The sequence below is a fragment of the Haemorhous mexicanus genome, chromosome 11, assembly GCF_027477595.1.
Source record: "Haemorhous mexicanus isolate bHaeMex1 chromosome 11, bHaeMex1.pri, whole genome shotgun sequence".
Taxonomy (NCBI): Eukaryota; Metazoa; Chordata; class Aves; order Passeriformes; family Fringillidae; genus Haemorhous; species Haemorhous mexicanus.
Genome location: NC_082351.1, coordinates 12,369,718 through 12,386,215, shown reverse-complemented (window position 1 = coordinate 12,386,215; position 16,498 = coordinate 12,369,718). Strand labels below are relative to the sequence as shown.

General features: G+C 47.0%; 1 protein-coding gene across 3 annotated transcripts in view; it reads right to left on the bottom strand.

Moving 5' to 3' along the window:
- NCKIPSD (NCK interacting protein with SH3 domain) overlaps window positions 1-16,498 on the bottom strand; it is a 54,745-nt gene that overhangs the window by 24,395 nt on the left and 13,852 nt on the right. For all 3 annotated transcript variants that reach the window (XM_059856490.1, XM_059856489.1, XM_059856491.1), the window contains exons 2-3: window positions 3,715-3,827; window positions 2,778-2,979 (exon numbers count right to left, since the gene is read on the bottom strand). In XM_059856490.1, coding sequence (XP_059712473.1) covers window positions 2,778-2,979; window positions 3,715-3,827 — 315 coding nt within the window. The remainder of the gene's footprint in view (window positions 1-2,777; window positions 2,980-3,714; window positions 3,828-16,498) is intronic.

The following is a 16,498-nucleotide window of genomic DNA, read 5'->3' as shown; positions in this document are numbered from 1 at the left end:
ACTGCTGCAGACTCGCTGCCTGCACACTCGGCTCTTGTCAATCCACCCCACATTGTTCTCTGGGTGGAATGCTACCCAATACTTGCATACAGCTTCAAAAATTATCTGTGTTGGTCCAAAAAGAGACTGCACAGCTGAAAGAGGTCAAGCAGATCAGGAGGGGTCTCTGCATTGCCATGGCTGGCAGGCTGGCCCCAAATCCAGAAAGCTCAGCTGTGCTAAAAGCAGAGCCCTGTCTGCAGAGTGCTGGAGCTGACAGCACGAGTTGGAGCTGCTTGGCATGGCACAGCCACGATTACTGGGGCAGTGGGATTTAGCAGACAGGCAGGCTCAGAGCTTAGTGCAGATGCATGACATTGTTTGGAGATAGCGAGGGTTGGGTCATTCTGGAGTATTTCCACGGCTTCCAAATTTACCACACAAGTTTAACAGTTATTACAGGCTCGTGCTTATTGGATGTACAGACAATGCTAGCTCAGCCCCTGCCAGTTTAGACAGCCACACACCACAGCACAAGCAGCTGAGAGAAGAACATGAAGCATCACAGGAATTTCCCTGTGCTTGTCCAAGCCCCATGATCAAGAGCTGTAGGGTGTAATCAATGGCCATCCCCTCCCTCCACCCCACATCCTAGCCACTCCCTGGGGCCAAAAGGAGGATGTACAACACCAAAACCCCCAAAGGGAAACCCCCCTCCTCTGTGCAGCTGCCATGCACAAGGTGACCATGCAGGAGTTCTTAAAGTTCAGATCCCACCGGTCCAGAGGGGAAAAGATGAGGGATCTTACCAAAGGTTTAAAGAGAAGCAACTGCACTTGTGTTGAAACTCTCCCCAGGCCTCTATTAGGGCACTGTGAACTTCTTCAAATCCACAGATTTTACGCATCTGCTGCCTGTACTTTACCCTTTTGCAAGGACTGATAGCAGGCTGTGCACCCTGTGCTGCTCAAAGACAAGAGCTGACTTTACCACAACACTCCCATTCCCTTCACAGACAAGTAGGCAGAGAACATCATCGCTCTGACTCTTGGGAGCAGTGTTATTATAGTAGTACCCTTCAAACAAAATAATAAAACAATAAACCAAATTAACAATCTTCCACCCACCACCTCCTCCAGGCAAACTCTGCCAAGCCAGACACACTGGTCTGTAGCAGAGGTTTCTGGAGATGAGCATCACAAACTCACTGAGCATGCACAAATGCAGCAGACTGACTAAAATACTCCAAGAGCCCAACCTCCACCCTTGGCAGCTGGTATGGCAGCAGCCCCAGCCTCCCACCTTATGCTGACTGTGGAGGAGCTGAAGCACAAATGCCCTCACCAACTACTGCAGCCAGTTCAGTCCTGGGAGCAAAACCACTGAAAGGAAACCTCAAATTTTGCTTAGGTTTTCAGATGCAAACAGTAAATGCACTTGAAAATCCCAAGCAATGAAAAGCACATGCCAAGACCCCTGCTCCTCTGGAGCTAGTGAGAAAGTTTAGATTTCAGTAGGTCTCCTCTTAGGCTACTGCATAACCAGTGGAAGAAAGCAATGCTGCTTCCTCCACTTTGTATTTTCAAAGCACTCAGGAAATTCACTGAGCTGTTAAAATCTCAAGGAGCCCTTTCAGCACAGGGCTAAGCTGGAAGCTCTTCAACTGCAGCCTCAGTGCCACCCAGACAGAAACAGTTCTTTGTCAGCCAAGGAAATTCATCTTCCTCCTTTTTGGCAAGCAACCAAACCACAGACCAGATAAAGACAGGGAATCAGCATGGAGAATGGGCTGTAAGGTGCCCCATTTGCTTAGCCCGTGATGTACAGGCTTGAGAATGGAGCTAGTTTGACTGCCAAATAACAGAAATGAATGCTGAGGAGAAAAATGGGGTTTGTAGGAATTGCTGTGTTCAGCCAGAGTGAGCCAGAGCTACCTTTCATCTCCCCAAACTCACAGTTCTTCAAGTGTAAAACAAGCCTCATCTGCTAGGGGTGACAGCAGATCAGTGCCTTATAAACACAATACCTCCAAACACTCAGTCCAGAGAGATGAAGAAAAATTACAGTGCATGTGTTCATCTGTAGGAGGAATAAAATCTTCATCCTTGCTTGGTGCCTTTAGCCCTAAAATCCAGCTATACCGACACAGGGAAATCTGGCACATCATTCATCCCCAACAGCCACAGCCTCATCCTGGGCTGCTACTTTGAAGCCTCACTGACGCCACACTGTAACCTTGGAACTGCCTTTAAAGATCTGCTTTAAATTGTATTTCCTGCAATTTCCCTTTAATTCATCATGATAAGCAACCTTCAGACAAAGCAGGATCTTTGGGGGTTTTTTGGCTTTTTGTTTTGAGTAGTATAAATAGGCAGCCACAGCAGATAAAATGCTTAAGGACCAAGGATCTTGTACAGACAAAACAAGGGGGAAATGAAGCAGTGCTGAGTGCTTGGAGGGAGCTCTACTGCTCATGTCAAAATTGCTTCTCAAAGCATTCTCCAGGGAGCCTGCAACTCTTTTAGAAAGTTGCCAAGAGATAGTCACACAGAATGGAGTGGATTTCACACGTTACCATAAAGCCATGGACCCTCAAGGATTCCAAAAAGTATGACAAGTGTAAATGGCAGAGAGACTGTTCCAGATTTTTTAGACACCAACACTTTACACTGCAGTAATCCGAGGTCAGCAGCACAAACACCTGATTTGTAACTTCACCTGCCAAGGCATTTTATTCACCAGGACAAGAAACATCACAGCACCAAAGGAGGAACCAGCAAGTGTCCAGCCCCTGTTACCTGGTAGAGACCTTCATCCTCCCCCTCGAACTCGGTGTTGGGAAGGCTGTGGTGCCGCTCGTAGCCTGTCCGGCACACCCCGTTGGGCTGCCGGGACACATCCAGGTGGTGGTCACTGGAGGACTGAGTCATAACTGTCCCCTGAGGGGTGGGAGAGTGGCTCTTACGGGACACAGTCTCCTTCCGGTGATGGATCAGCTTTCTGAAACAGAATGATGACATCAGGAAGGGCAAAGCTCAAGGGAGTGACCATGCTGCAACATTTAAATTATTTTTTAATGATTTATTGCTTTTGGGCTATATATACCAGAATGGGCTACATTACTCTGAACACCAGCTCCAGTTTCATTAACAACTAAGGAAGCACTTCTGGGGGAGGAAGGAAGAGGCTTTGCAAAAACCCATAATTTATTCATCAGTTCACTGGAGAAAAATGCCTCTTCCTCGGGGAAGAGTCACATATTGCATTGCAAGTTTCAGAAATTGCCTGCACTTTAGAACTGCTGTTCAACCGAGATTAAACCAGCATGCCTCAGCACAGAGTCTGAGGTGTCAGAAAAAACAAAAATTCTCCTCATAAGCAATTATTTGAGAACGTATTAAAGACCTTGCGCCACATGCCAAAAGCCTCTACAATTCCTGGCTGATAAAGCAGAGAAAATGCAGCTGGAAAGGTTTTGGATTTCTCCTCCAAGCCTACAGAGTGGCTGAGAATCTCCTCTTCTTGGCACGCACAGAGAGAGAGGAGCAAGGTCAAAGCTCTACTTTGCTGGACACAGTTGTCAGGAGGAGCAGCAGCAGCTCAAACACTGGGAAGTTCTCTGAGTGCAGCAGCACTTTCCAGCACCGGGGATCAAACCAACAACATCCAACATCCCCCATGGACAGAATGAAACTGTGACCACCCTCCATCTGCCAGCTCTCCCATCATACTTACTGGAGGACATCTCTCTGCTCCAGGTTGTATTTCCCCCCATTCTTCATGGCTGCATTGTGCACAGCCTCAATGGCACGGTCAATGGACTGGAGAACCACATCCTGCTCCAGCACCTGAAAAACAACATCCAACATGTTACTGTGCCCTTCAGCTGAGGTTCTTTTGCACCAGAGGTTATGGCAGGAGAGACCACAGTACAATAAACTCCTAGAGTTTATGTTTGGGAAAGAAAGTCACTGTTACAAGCACCAAAGTCCAATGATCCCTACAGGGAGATCAGAGGCAAAGCTTCAGGACCACGCAGCAGCCTTGAATATTTAGCCAGCTGCAGGGAGGTTTTGAGATCCCACTGCAAAGCCAAGTTTATCCCAAGCCCAATTATTCCTTTTCTTGCTGCCTTCCTGTGGAGCAAATTCACAATTGTGAATGTGACAGTTGAAATCTGGTGGTCTCCAAAGTCTATTGGCTCTGAATGATTTTTTTTTTCTCACTTTTTTCTTGATGGCTTTTGTTCTTGTTTTGTGACTTGAAGCATCTTTTCCAAATCACAGAATCACTAGGTTGGAAGAGACCTTCAAGGTCATAGAGTCCAACCCATGCCCTAACACCTCAACTAAACCATGGCAGCAAGTGCCACATTCAGTCTTTTTTTAAACACATCCAGGGATAGGGACTCCACCACCTCCCTGGGCAGACTATTCCAGTACTTTACCACCCTTTCTGTAAAAAACTTTCCTAATATCCAGCCTATCTTTCCCTTGGCTCACTTAAGACTGTGTCCTCTGGTTCTGTCAGTGCTGCCTGGAGTAAGAGACCAACCCCACCTGACTACAACCACCTTTCAGGAGTTGTACAGAGTGATAAGGTCACATCTGAGTCTCATTTTCTCCAGGCTAAACACCCCCAGCTCCCTCAGTCATTCACCAGCCTTGCTGCCCTCCTCTGGACACGCTCAAATGTCTCAACGTCCTTCCCAAACTGAGGGACCCAGAACAAGGTGCAGCCCGCTGCCAAGTACATGGGCAGAATGACCTCCCTGCTCCTGCTGGCCACACTGATCCTGACACAGGCCAGGATGGCCTTCTTGGCCTCCAGGGCACACTGCTGGCTCATGTTCAGTCAGCTGTTGACCAGTACCCCCAGGTTCTTTTCTGGCTGGGCACTGTCCAGCCACACCGTCTCCAGCCTATAATATTGCAGGGGGTTATTGTGGCCAAAATGCAGAACTCAGCACTTGGACTTATTAAATCTCTGCCCAAGGTGTCACAGCAACATTTATTCCTCCTGCCAACTGGTTTAGCACTTGTTACTGCAGTTAAAATAAACAGCAGCCTTGAAAGAGGAAACACGGAAGACGCCACTCCCTGGGCTCCCAGAGGAGGCTGGAAGGGGAGCAGGAAGATAAAGCAGGTTCCTACACTAGTGACAGTCCAAAAGGCTTTGTTTATCACCAATTATATGCCTTCAGGAGAAAAGACCTTTGCAGGACTAAGGCAGAAGGCAAAGGACACACTACTGAGTCTCTGACCCACAGGCCTCCCATAAGCTGCCACTGGTGCCAGCACCATCCATTCGGTCCCGCTGCTCCAGCCTCAGCCCACGCGAGGGGAGGAGGGGAATGCTCAGACTCCAGAGCTCACTGCAGCTGTTTGAACACTAAACCCCTCTTTCACTTGCTTTGGCCACCCCCCTCTGTGCATCAGAGCAACTATTTATCCAGCCAAGCAGCGGCTGCATTCTCATCAAGGATGCACCTTAATTGGCCTTAGGGGGCTGCAGAGCACAGAAGGGAAGCCCTCCCCACCAGGGCCAAAAGCGCCTGCCTCCATAACACTGGCATGTAGTTTCCTGATAACATCCTATGTATTATTTATATCCTGGTTAATTGCTTAAGCAAATGTGAATTAACAGCTACCACAGACTGTGGGGAAAAAAGCAAGGTGTGGATGAGAGACCTCTTCTGCAATACTAAGCTTTGAAAAATTTAGGAGGTGTTTTTTTTGTTTTGTTTTTTTTTTTTGCTGGTTTGTTTTCCCAGGAAAAATAGGGAAGAAAGCAACTGGGGAAAACTTTAAAAATAAAACCAATTTTGCTTAAGTATCAGGTCAAGAACAAAACCAACACTCAGAATGCAACTTTGGGATGAAGCATCCAAGCAGCTCCATGTGGCCTAGGGATATGGCCTAGGGAGCATTTCATCACCTCTAAGCACAGAACTAAGAAAAAGGAGCAAAGTGTATTTGAACACATTCCAAGGAGGGTTGGAAGGAACAGCAAGTTATTTCAGCAAATTCACCTCATTTTCTGAAAAGATAAGAGAAAATTACAGCAAGCTGCATGCTCTCTGGGAAAGGGAGCAGTGCTGAAGTCTCCAGTACAGCTGTCTCCAGGGGAATGCCAGTGTTGCTCTGAGTGCCACAGACTCCTGCCCTCTGCACACCCCACCTGCCCTCCTGCACTCCCACATGAGTCCCCCCCAGTCCTCCACACCTTCACCCACATGGGTTTAAACCCTTTCTCAGTCTGATCATCCCAGGGAAGAGTGCAGTACAGAGCACTGAATCCTACTGAACAGCTCAGCATCTCTGCCCTCTTCCAGAGGGCACATCAGCACAGTCCACAGGAATCCATCCACAGGCTGGAATCATAGAATGGTTTGGGTTGGAAGGGATCTTTTAAATCTTCTAGTTCCAACCCCCTACCCTGAGTAGGAATGTCACTCACTAGACCAGATTGCCCAGGGTCCCAAACAACCTGGCCTTGAACACTTCCAGGGATGGGGCATCCACAGTTTCTCTGGGCAATCTCTTCCAGTGCCTCACCACTCTCCAGTTCAGGAATTTCTCCCTAACATACAATGTAATCCTTGCCTCTTGCAGTTTAAAACCATACCCCCTTGTCTTAGCACTACCTGCCAATGTAAAAAGTCATTGTCCATCTTTTTATAAGCTCCCTTTAAGTACTGGAGGCAATGAGGTTTCCCTAATGCCTTCTCCAGGCTGAACAATGCCACTCTCTCAGCCTGCCTCCACAGGAGGGGGGCTCCTATGGAGCTGCTCCTTGCTGTGCAATGCCATTTATTATGGAGAGGGTGCCTCCTTTCTGATAAAACACAGACTTTTCACACTAATGCAGCAGTGCTGTGACAACTTGCTTTTATCTGCTGTGCCCTTTCCTTTTGTTTCTGTTCCCAACCTTCTATTAACAAGGCCCTATCAAAGGGTTGGAATAAAAAAGCAGCATTAACTTGCTACTTGCACTTTATGACATTGTTGATGCTGCCCATAAACCATCTCCCTTGCTCAGCTGGGTTGGGAGGGTGCATGCTGGGTGAGGGGGAAATGGCAGGGCCTTCAGCACAGGGGCTGCCTTGCATTCTGGGTTTGTAGGACACCCTCCATCAGGGATTCCCTGCATTGTAGTCATAAAGCTAAAAAGTAAGTATCAGTATCCTGGATAGATCATGTGAGTCAGAGGAATCTGCACACTCCTTGGGTTAACCAAAATGGCACTGCTTTGTCTAAAGGGGGATGGATGAAAAAGCACACTGCAGTTGAAATGAGCACAGGTTGCAACGGGGCAAAAGTCAGGTTTGCCAAGGCCTCACCTATGATCTCCTTCTCCCTAGCACTCGAGGGATTATGTGCTCTCAGCAACTCTGGGCAGTGCCTTGCTGTTCTCCCCCTGCAATCTAGGGAGATCAGTCACTCTGCAGGACAGGGGAATCCTGCCTGTATCCAGCACCCATTCCTGGAGATGCTGGCAGCTGGGACACAGGCAAGCAGAGGTCTCACACATTCACAGGCAGCCCTGGCCACACACGGCTCTGCAGCCTGCAAAGGAGAGAGGCCACAAAGCAGCAGCAAGAGCAGAGCCCTGGAGTGCAGGCAGGGCTGGGTGCTCCAAAGTCCTGCAGAGTCCTGTGCTGCAGTCCTGCCCCATCCTATGCTCTGGGCTACAGAGATGAAACCCTGTTCATAAGCTAAGGCTCACATGGAAGCAAGGGAATGCATGAAAAGGGCATTGCTGTACAGAGGGCTGTCAGAGGAGATGTACCAAGCAAAGCCCAGGAATTCAGCTGGATTTACTGATGCTGCACGGTAGGGGTTGGCAGAGCCCTGAGCAACCACTGCAGCATGCAAGCTGTTAACTGAGTCCTTCACCAGTTTACTGGCTCGCCAGGCACAGGCACAGCCATGCCAGCCACTCTGGGAAGACAGAAAAGGTGGCAGGGACAGGGCAGGAACATGGCTGTGACAAGGCAGCAATGGCAGTGGAAGTGCCATTGGGAGGCACTCAGGGGGTGAGCGCAGGGGACTCCTTGGTCAGCCTGGAGTGATGGTGCCCAGGCTGTGGCCAAGAGGCACCAGCCTTCTGCCCAACATAACACAAAGATCAAGGGGTATTTGCTGAGGTATTGATAACACATTCCCACTGGTGCTTCACCCCAGAAAGGAGTGGCTGCCACCCCCTCTATCAGATATTTCTGGCTTAATCAAACAACACTGCAGCAGAGAAATGCTGGGCTCTATACACAGCCTGTCTCCACCAGCCTGGCGACAGGCAGTGGCAGGGGAAGAGCAGGGAAGTGACCCTTGGTGACCATAGGACATACTGGCTATGGGCACTGTATCAGAGAGCCAGGGCTACCAGCAGCACCCCACAGGCCAGCTGCTCTGCAAGGAACATGGTACTGTTTAATTAGAGCCATGACTATCAGCCAGGAAACTCAATTTCTTCCTTCATAGCCTGGCGTAGGAAAATCACAGAAGCATTAATAAATCATTATTTCCTCACTCCTTTCTAATAACAGAAGCAAACAAAAGGTATTCCCAGAGCCTGCTGCTAATTTCCTCCCCACCTGATGAGGACAGAGCCAGACCTCAGCACTGCCTTGGGGTGCTTTGCACACCCCAGGGTGGTTGGGGAAGGATGCCTTTTCCAGGGCCAAAGACAAGCTTTTAAGAAGTACCCTTCCAGAATGTCCTGTGAATACCTAAGCATGACCCTGCAGAGACAGGAATGTATCTATCTCCATGCCTCACACTGCTCTCATCCTCACTGCCCCAAAAGAAGCAGTCTACCCAAAAAGAGCACACCTGCACAGGATGTGTCACACAGGCTGGTGAGAGACCTGAGCAATTCAGAAGACACTGCAGGCGTCCTTGTTGTACAGGCAGCACAACCTCCTCTTCTGCCCTCCCCAGGCTATCAAAAATGTTGCCCCCACCCTCTTTTGTAATCTTTCCACATGTACCACTGGTGTTGTTTAAATGCACTCACACAGAAGAACTTGCTCAACAGTCTAGAATAATCATACCTTTCAGAAAAGCATTTTCTAGACAAACAGGCTGACAGCTGCATCAGCTCAGACAGGCTGAGCCACTCTGCATGCTCAAGGCTCCCACATTTATGAAAGTGGCCCATTAACTTATGGCAGGCTTTTCTTTGCCTCCACAGGGGACTGATCCAAGAAAACATAGCTTTTTTTCTCCTCCTACCTCCCCATTCATTAGTGATCAAGGGCATTTACTCTTCTGCATGTGCAGGAATCAGTGCCCTCATGCCTGCAGCTGCCTCTGCAGCCAGAGGGGTGCCCAGGCAGGGCTGCTCATCTTCACCCTCATCTCATTGCCCCAGCTTTCACAACATGACAACAAAGGACAGACAAAGTTTTGTCTCCAGTGACAGCTCAGTTTTCATGCAGCTGCACTGACACGGACCACTGGTGAAATTAGTATATTTATCCTGCTGGCATACACAGGCACAGGCTGGTTCTTTGTTACACAAATCAGAGAGGAACGCCACCTCTTAGGTCACATGCCCTTCACCCCCAGTCACTGCCAGACTGTCTGCATGTTTATTCCTTCCAGATTGAAATGATCGTGGCACCAATTTACAAATACCAACTATCCTTTGTCCGTGGCTGAGTGATGTGCCAGATCAGAGTTCCTCCTTTTGGACCACACAGCTCAAACAAATGGGCTGAATTTTGGTTTTTTGCACTGCTGGGGAAAATTCAGCTCTTTTCCCTTCCCTTTTTGCAACCCAAATCAGAAATTTTTAGTCCTCAAGCTGCTGGCTAAGAGAGATGCATTAACTTATTCTTGCTGGCATGAAGATATTGTGCCTCACGGCACATAAAAGCACACAATAAAAACACAAGTGAAACAATGGGCAACTGCCCTGGTTACTGAGCAAATAAAGATGAGTAAAGCTCCAAACAAACCTGCAGCATCTCTGAGTCGCTAGCGAGAAAACAAAGACATGGCTGAGCTCTCCTGACAAAGAGGCAGCCCAGAAGCAGCCCAGGAATTCCTGCTGATATGCTAGAGCGCGTTTCTCACGGATCGGTGTTTTTCCACTGTGTGCTGACAGCAGCCGCTTGAGCAGACAGCCGGCACAAATGGGAAATGAAAAGAAAGGATAGCCAGGAAAGGGCTTAAGCTGTGCAAATCACGCTAAAGCAAAAGCCAAAGCTCCCGGCACAGAGATACACTAACTAGGGACAGTGCCGGCACAAGAGGCATTCTGAACAAACAGAACCCTGAAGGCAGCAGGGGGATGCACAGTAACCAAAGCTCAACCAATTTCCCTCCCAAGAGCAGGAAGCCTCAGAGTCAGGGAGAAGGGGGCAGAGATAGGCTGAGAAACAACAGAATGCATGCAACCCAGCACTGCATGCTTGTACTTCATGAGGTGGAAATGCTTCATCTTAAGTCTCTCCAGCCATGCTCAGACCCTGTTTACTGGGCACGATGATCAGAATTGGTCACTGATTCCTTCCCCTCATAATTTTTCACTCTCCAGTGACCAGAACACATCTCATGCTAAAACAGTCTAAGCAGAGACAGTAATTGTTAAAATAAAACAATCAACACATACTTGTATATCTTGATGCTCCCTGCTGCCTTAATTGTTACTGCTCTCAATTCTTCAGGGACTTCCTGGAACAGCCTGCCCCAGGTGAACAGCTGCCAGACAACAGAGCTGCCCCTCTCTTTAGGATCACCTGTTCAGCATAATTTTGCACACAATTGTCAAGTCAAGTCAGTATCTGACATGATCAACGTGGCATCTGTGCAGGAAAACTTACATTTCTACTGACATGTACATATACATACACATAGGAGTTATCATCTACACTGAAAAAGAGAACAGTAGATAACCTCTGCTTTGATGAAAATACAGGATTATGAACCAGGATCTATCAAGGTGAAAGGAAACACTGCAGGGCAGCACTAGAAGTATACCAAGACTTTTGACATATTAGCCTTTGAAGTTGAAAAAAAGCCCAACAGAAGGGGTTTTGCCAGACTTTGTGTGGTCTTCAATTTGGTAGCCCAAAAAACTGCTACAGATGTCGTTTGCCCACTGAGATTCAGCACAGCTCCAAGATCACTTGCACACAATCAGCACAGGTCTATAAGACAGCCCCTATATTAATTATGATCAAAAATGCAACTGATTTCTAAGTTCCCAGAGTGCTGGGAAGAGTGCAAGGTGCTAATCTCAGCCCATCTTTGTTTTGATTGAGTTGGCAAAAATATGGATGTGGGATGAAGATCCAACGACAGAAACTCTCTTTGCAGTTAATCAGATTTGCCAAGAGCTGCCAGAACAAGGAGCAAGGTCAGAGCCCAGAGGAAAGAGCAAGACTGGAAAACTCTGCAAGTGCTGGCTCTTCTTCTGGCATTCAAACAGAAAGGCTCAGCTTCCCCCCCTGCAATTTATTTCCATAGCAGAGATTGTAGCAAAATGCCAGAAAGGTGACAGTTATATAAAATGTAGGATGAAAAAACTTGCATTTCTATTACAATCAAGAGAACTCTTTCCCTTCCCATTCACTCCTGCCTTGGAGCACATTCCAGTACGTGAAGATCAAGTAAGTAAAGTCTTCAGAGGTCAAGCAGGAAAAACATGCAATTACACTGTTAATTCAACTGATGCCCAAAGACACACGCAGAAGAGCCCATATGCACATATTAAACAACAGGGACTTTCCTCCTGCATGCCACAGACTGGCACTGATGTAACAACTTGCAGTTACATGTTTGAGAAAGAGGTAATAACTCGTGATTCATCTTGCACAGGAGCTTATGATTTATCAGTTTTTCTTCCCAAATCCTCCCTGTCCCATGATCAGCACTCTGGCAAGAGTCAAAAGGCAGCAAACTGGAATTATGATGTGCTTTGGGCATAATAACTGTGTTGTCCAAACCTAAAACCATGGGCAAATAAAAAAGTGTCTCTTACACAGAGAGAAAATGGGGAAATGCAAAATTAATCAGACCTGCTCTCTCAGTCCCAGTGAACACGGCAAGACAGGCAGCAGGCATGGGTCTACAACCCAAGAACATAGGCCAGGCAGGAAGGAGAAGGGGCAAGGAGGGTGCACAAGTCACCATCCAAGGAAGTGCAGAGCCTGTGGGCTTGGCAGGAACAATTTGAGTCTGCCACATGGAGAACAAGTGCTGCTTTCTGGTATCCACTGGATGAACAGCCACATGTGCTCCATTAAAGCCATTAATGAGGGAAAAGAGATTCCATCCTTAAGAGGTAACCACAGAAAAGTACTCAGCTAGTTTTAGTCCTGGACAGTTGTAAATTGCACAAAATAGTAAACCAGACATGAATTCCCAGAACCCTTTGAGTAGCACCAGGATCAGAGCTGACAGACCTGGCACAGCCTAGGCTCTTTCCTGTTAAGCTGTCACTGTGAGATGAAAACCTGTCTTGCATTACTGTGAGCAAACCTGAGAGAGGAACTGGAAAGTTCTCCCCAAAGATCATTCTAGTCAGGAGGATCAAAGGCAGCTCACTGCTGCAGGATCAGTTAACAGTCTGGATAGAAAAGAATTTTTCTGTGTTTTGGACTCTACATGCAAAAAAGCATTGCTTCCTTTCTCATGAAAGGACACAGCTCCCCTGCACACTGTGGCAGGACATCCACCCCTCCCCTCCTTTACCACAGATACTTGGTGCATAAAGAGATACCCTGGCTGAAAGGCCCAGCAAGGGGTCATCTCTGGCTCTAAAAAAGCTCAGGCCTCAGCTAAGAATCAACATCTTAGTCTGGACAGCAGACGTGGGAAGAGATAAAAGAAATATTCTTGACTGAGAGACACTGTTTTACAAACTATAAAAGACATATGAGTTATCACAGAGGCAGAAGCCTCTTACACACACCCTGACAAGCAGGATACCCAATTAGTTTCTCCCCAACATTTTCAAGCTGTACTGAACAGCTTCCACCAGTGTGAAAGAAACACATCTCCTCTTTGGTGGGGACACATTTCCCAACATGGGAATCCCAAACAAGTCTTCTATCTATGCAGAACAGCATGTCCAGACCCAGCAGGCTTCTTCCAGTTGCTAGCATTGTTCATTACTTTAGACTGGTACAACTGACTCATTCTGGGATTTAAACAATGTAGCAACCAGACTCAGTGTAAAAGATAACCCTCACATGCTCATTTGCTTGCAGGTGGGCCACACTAAAGCTATGGCAAGAAGGAATATCCTCCCAAAGAGGATCCTGTGCCATGGGTTTTGGTAGCTATATATTTTAAGATGTTCAGAGTAGCACTATGGAACAGGGGATGTTATTCATGCTTTTGGCTTATCAGTGCTATAGACAAGAACTCCATGAAGTTAGGTGTGCCAGCTAATTATAGCAAAGGCATTTAAAGACTGTTGAGGGTGCAGGTGTAGGGCAGCAATGGAAGAGGTATCAGAGGGGTTGAAAACTCCATACACATTGCATTGTCAAGAGGGAGATCAGGCTAATTGGTCACAGACAAAATACCCAAGTGTGCACACATCCTTGTTAGCTGAGAGCTGCTTCTGCACGCACATTTATTCCTTAAAGTAGGTTGGGTTTCTGCTGATGCTTCTGTTCCTGACTCTCACCAAATCCAGCAAGTCAATGCAATCATGCTTTATGGGGACAGTGATAAAACTAAAGCTAATTCATATCCCAAAAGCAATGAAGATACCACTGAGATCTGCAGCAGTGTCCTACACCACTACATGTGTGATGATAAAGACAACACAAGCCAAAATAAACCCCAGAAAATCTTGAACAAAAGATCCTGCAGTTGTTTTTGACTGGCAGACAGCAGAACACTATTTTTCTGTGCTGCAAAACTTCAACAGATTGACAGTTTCCATTGAACTACAAAAGTAGCTTGAGAATTTCAAGTTTAGCTCTGTTTATCAAAGGAATGAGGCTAACTTGCTCTTATCTCCAGATTCAGTTCTAGAACAAATTCTGGGATTTGTTCAGTGGGCTTTTTTACCTTAAAAAAAATTAAAGGGTTCAACTGGATTTGCTGACATTTCACCTATATGGAAGTAAGAGTCACAGAAGCAATTCATTAGTGTCCCACACTATCTTCGGGAGAAAGCCAGCCTCTGCTTTAGCTGCAATTTATAATCCCATCTCCTTTTGCAGCTTAGAGTAGCACAGGCTCCCCAGAAAACACAAAGAAATGGGGACAGGAGGGGAATGTCCTCATAGGACAATGTGCTTCAGGCAGCAAAACAGCCATAATCCTGTTTTCCTCACTTCCCGAGGCAGTGAACAAAAAAACCTGCCTTTGTTAGACTGTTCATTTCCCATGTGCAAAAGTTGCTCCCAGCTCCCATGGCTCATTACAGAATTGGTTTCTTTTATCTGCTTCTTCTCATACCACATTGACCTGTACCATCATCCATCTCAGAGGCATCAGCGAGACCAAACTGTATTTCAGGAAATCTTCCCAGCCCATATTGTGTGGGACAAATCCTGCAAGAATGGAGATGGCCAAGACTCAGCTCACCTCCTCCATGCAGGTCTGGAGCTGCCTAACAGCAAGCAAAGGGTGACAGTAACTCTGAAGCTGCATGGTTTGCACAATTTATGTGCATGTTTTCTCTCTCCCATCCTTCTAAACTCTTCCAGGTCAGGGTTGACTATCCTTCAACACTCCTTTGACTATCCTTCAACACTCCTAACTCCCTTCAGCCCAGCTAGGAGGTTTGTCTGGTCCTCCACATCCATCCACAGTCATATGGGACTGAACATTGCCAAGATTTTGAGAGAGAAGGTTGAGATTTTGTTGAGAGAAGGTTTATGCTCAATCATTAATCAAATACTAATAGTATTTAAAAGGTTTTAAAGTGACCAGAGCTCAATATAATTTTGAGACCTCAAGCTCAACAATACAGCCAGTTCACATGAGTTCATGCATGTAGAACACGCAAGGCTTAGATGCTGTCCCACATCATTGGGCAATGCTTCTAAGGCAGTGCCCACGATCACTGGCAAGATGATGCTTCCCAAAACGGGATGTTGGAAGGGTTTCTTTCCATCCCTGATATAAAAAATTATACTGTGCAGGTCCCTTGATAACAACCGCACAGTTATTTCAATGCTGCTGCTGCTATCTCTTGTCATCAAATGGAAGACAGACACATGAAATCACTTGAAAAAAGAAATTAAAGGGGATCCACTTTACAGTTTAAGTCAATAAAGGTGATTCTAGGGCTGAAACTTCATTACTTAGAAGTCAGCACATCAAGAGACATTGCTTTTTTGATGTCAAATGGAAAAAGACTTAATCTATAAACACTTTGATTTGGTCAAGCTCAGGGAAATCCCTAAGCTTCTGCACTAAGTAGGTAATGAATTGTTTTATGATCGTCATTCTTATTTGAGGTGCTGGAATTTCATGCAATTATTATTTTAACATGCTAAAAATGTGGACTCTGCTGATACTTGGCCTTCTCCCCAAATACTCCCCAAGGATAGCTAAGCCTGAACATAGAGGGAAAGGACCCATTGACACCTGCCTTCTGGCAGGTCACTTGGATGCAAATAGTTGTTCAAACCATGGTCTGTCCATCCATCCCCCTGCAAATACACACCCTTTCCTCAGAAAAAGGAAATCTGGTGTGACAGCTACAGCTGGTCTGTAAGCTGCACAGATGAATTGGCCTTAACACACACCAACTCAATAGCCTAAGATTGTTAGAGAATAGAAGTAAACAAGTCCCTGGGTATGACAATGATAGGCTGGATTCAAACTCAAACAGGGGATCCCAGCCAAACCCACTCAATCCTGAATGCAGACATATCATTGGCCAGGGAGCTGGGCGGAGTTAAGACCCCAACCAATCAGATGTGTAAGCACAGAAAATTGAAGCCCCTATAAAAGGGGGCACCCAACAATAAAATTTGGCTGTTGTCGCATGAACTTCCTGTCAAATGCCTATCTCCAAAATCAGTAACAAGAGGTGACCCCGATGTGAAGCAACCAGCTGCTTTGGGTAGAGCAGGGAGACAGAGGGCGGCGGGGAGAGCTGCATAGTTCTGGCAGAGCAGCGGGGAGAGCAGTGAAGAGCAGTGGGGAGAGCAGTGCTGGTCCAGACCCTTTGTAAATAGAAGATGCTGCCAGGGAATATGGGAGCATGGGCTTCAGTGGAAGAAGACCCTGTGGTAAAGGTATAGACCCTCCTTTTGAAGGAATGGGGGATGGAATGTGACGAGCAGGCTTTGTTAGCCTTGACAACGTGGTCTGAGAACCACAGGTTGGATGCAACTGGAGGAGCCACCCTAGATTTACAGACATAGGAGCGGACTGGCAGATTCATAACTGGGGCAGCCTGCATAGGCGATGAGACCGCCATTAGTGTCATAGAGCCTGGAGGCTCATTGTGGACTTATTGAGGCAGTTAAAGACCGAGTGTGTTGTGAGGACAGTGGTGGGGACACCATGGGCGCCTTCCACCGAGGCGTGCA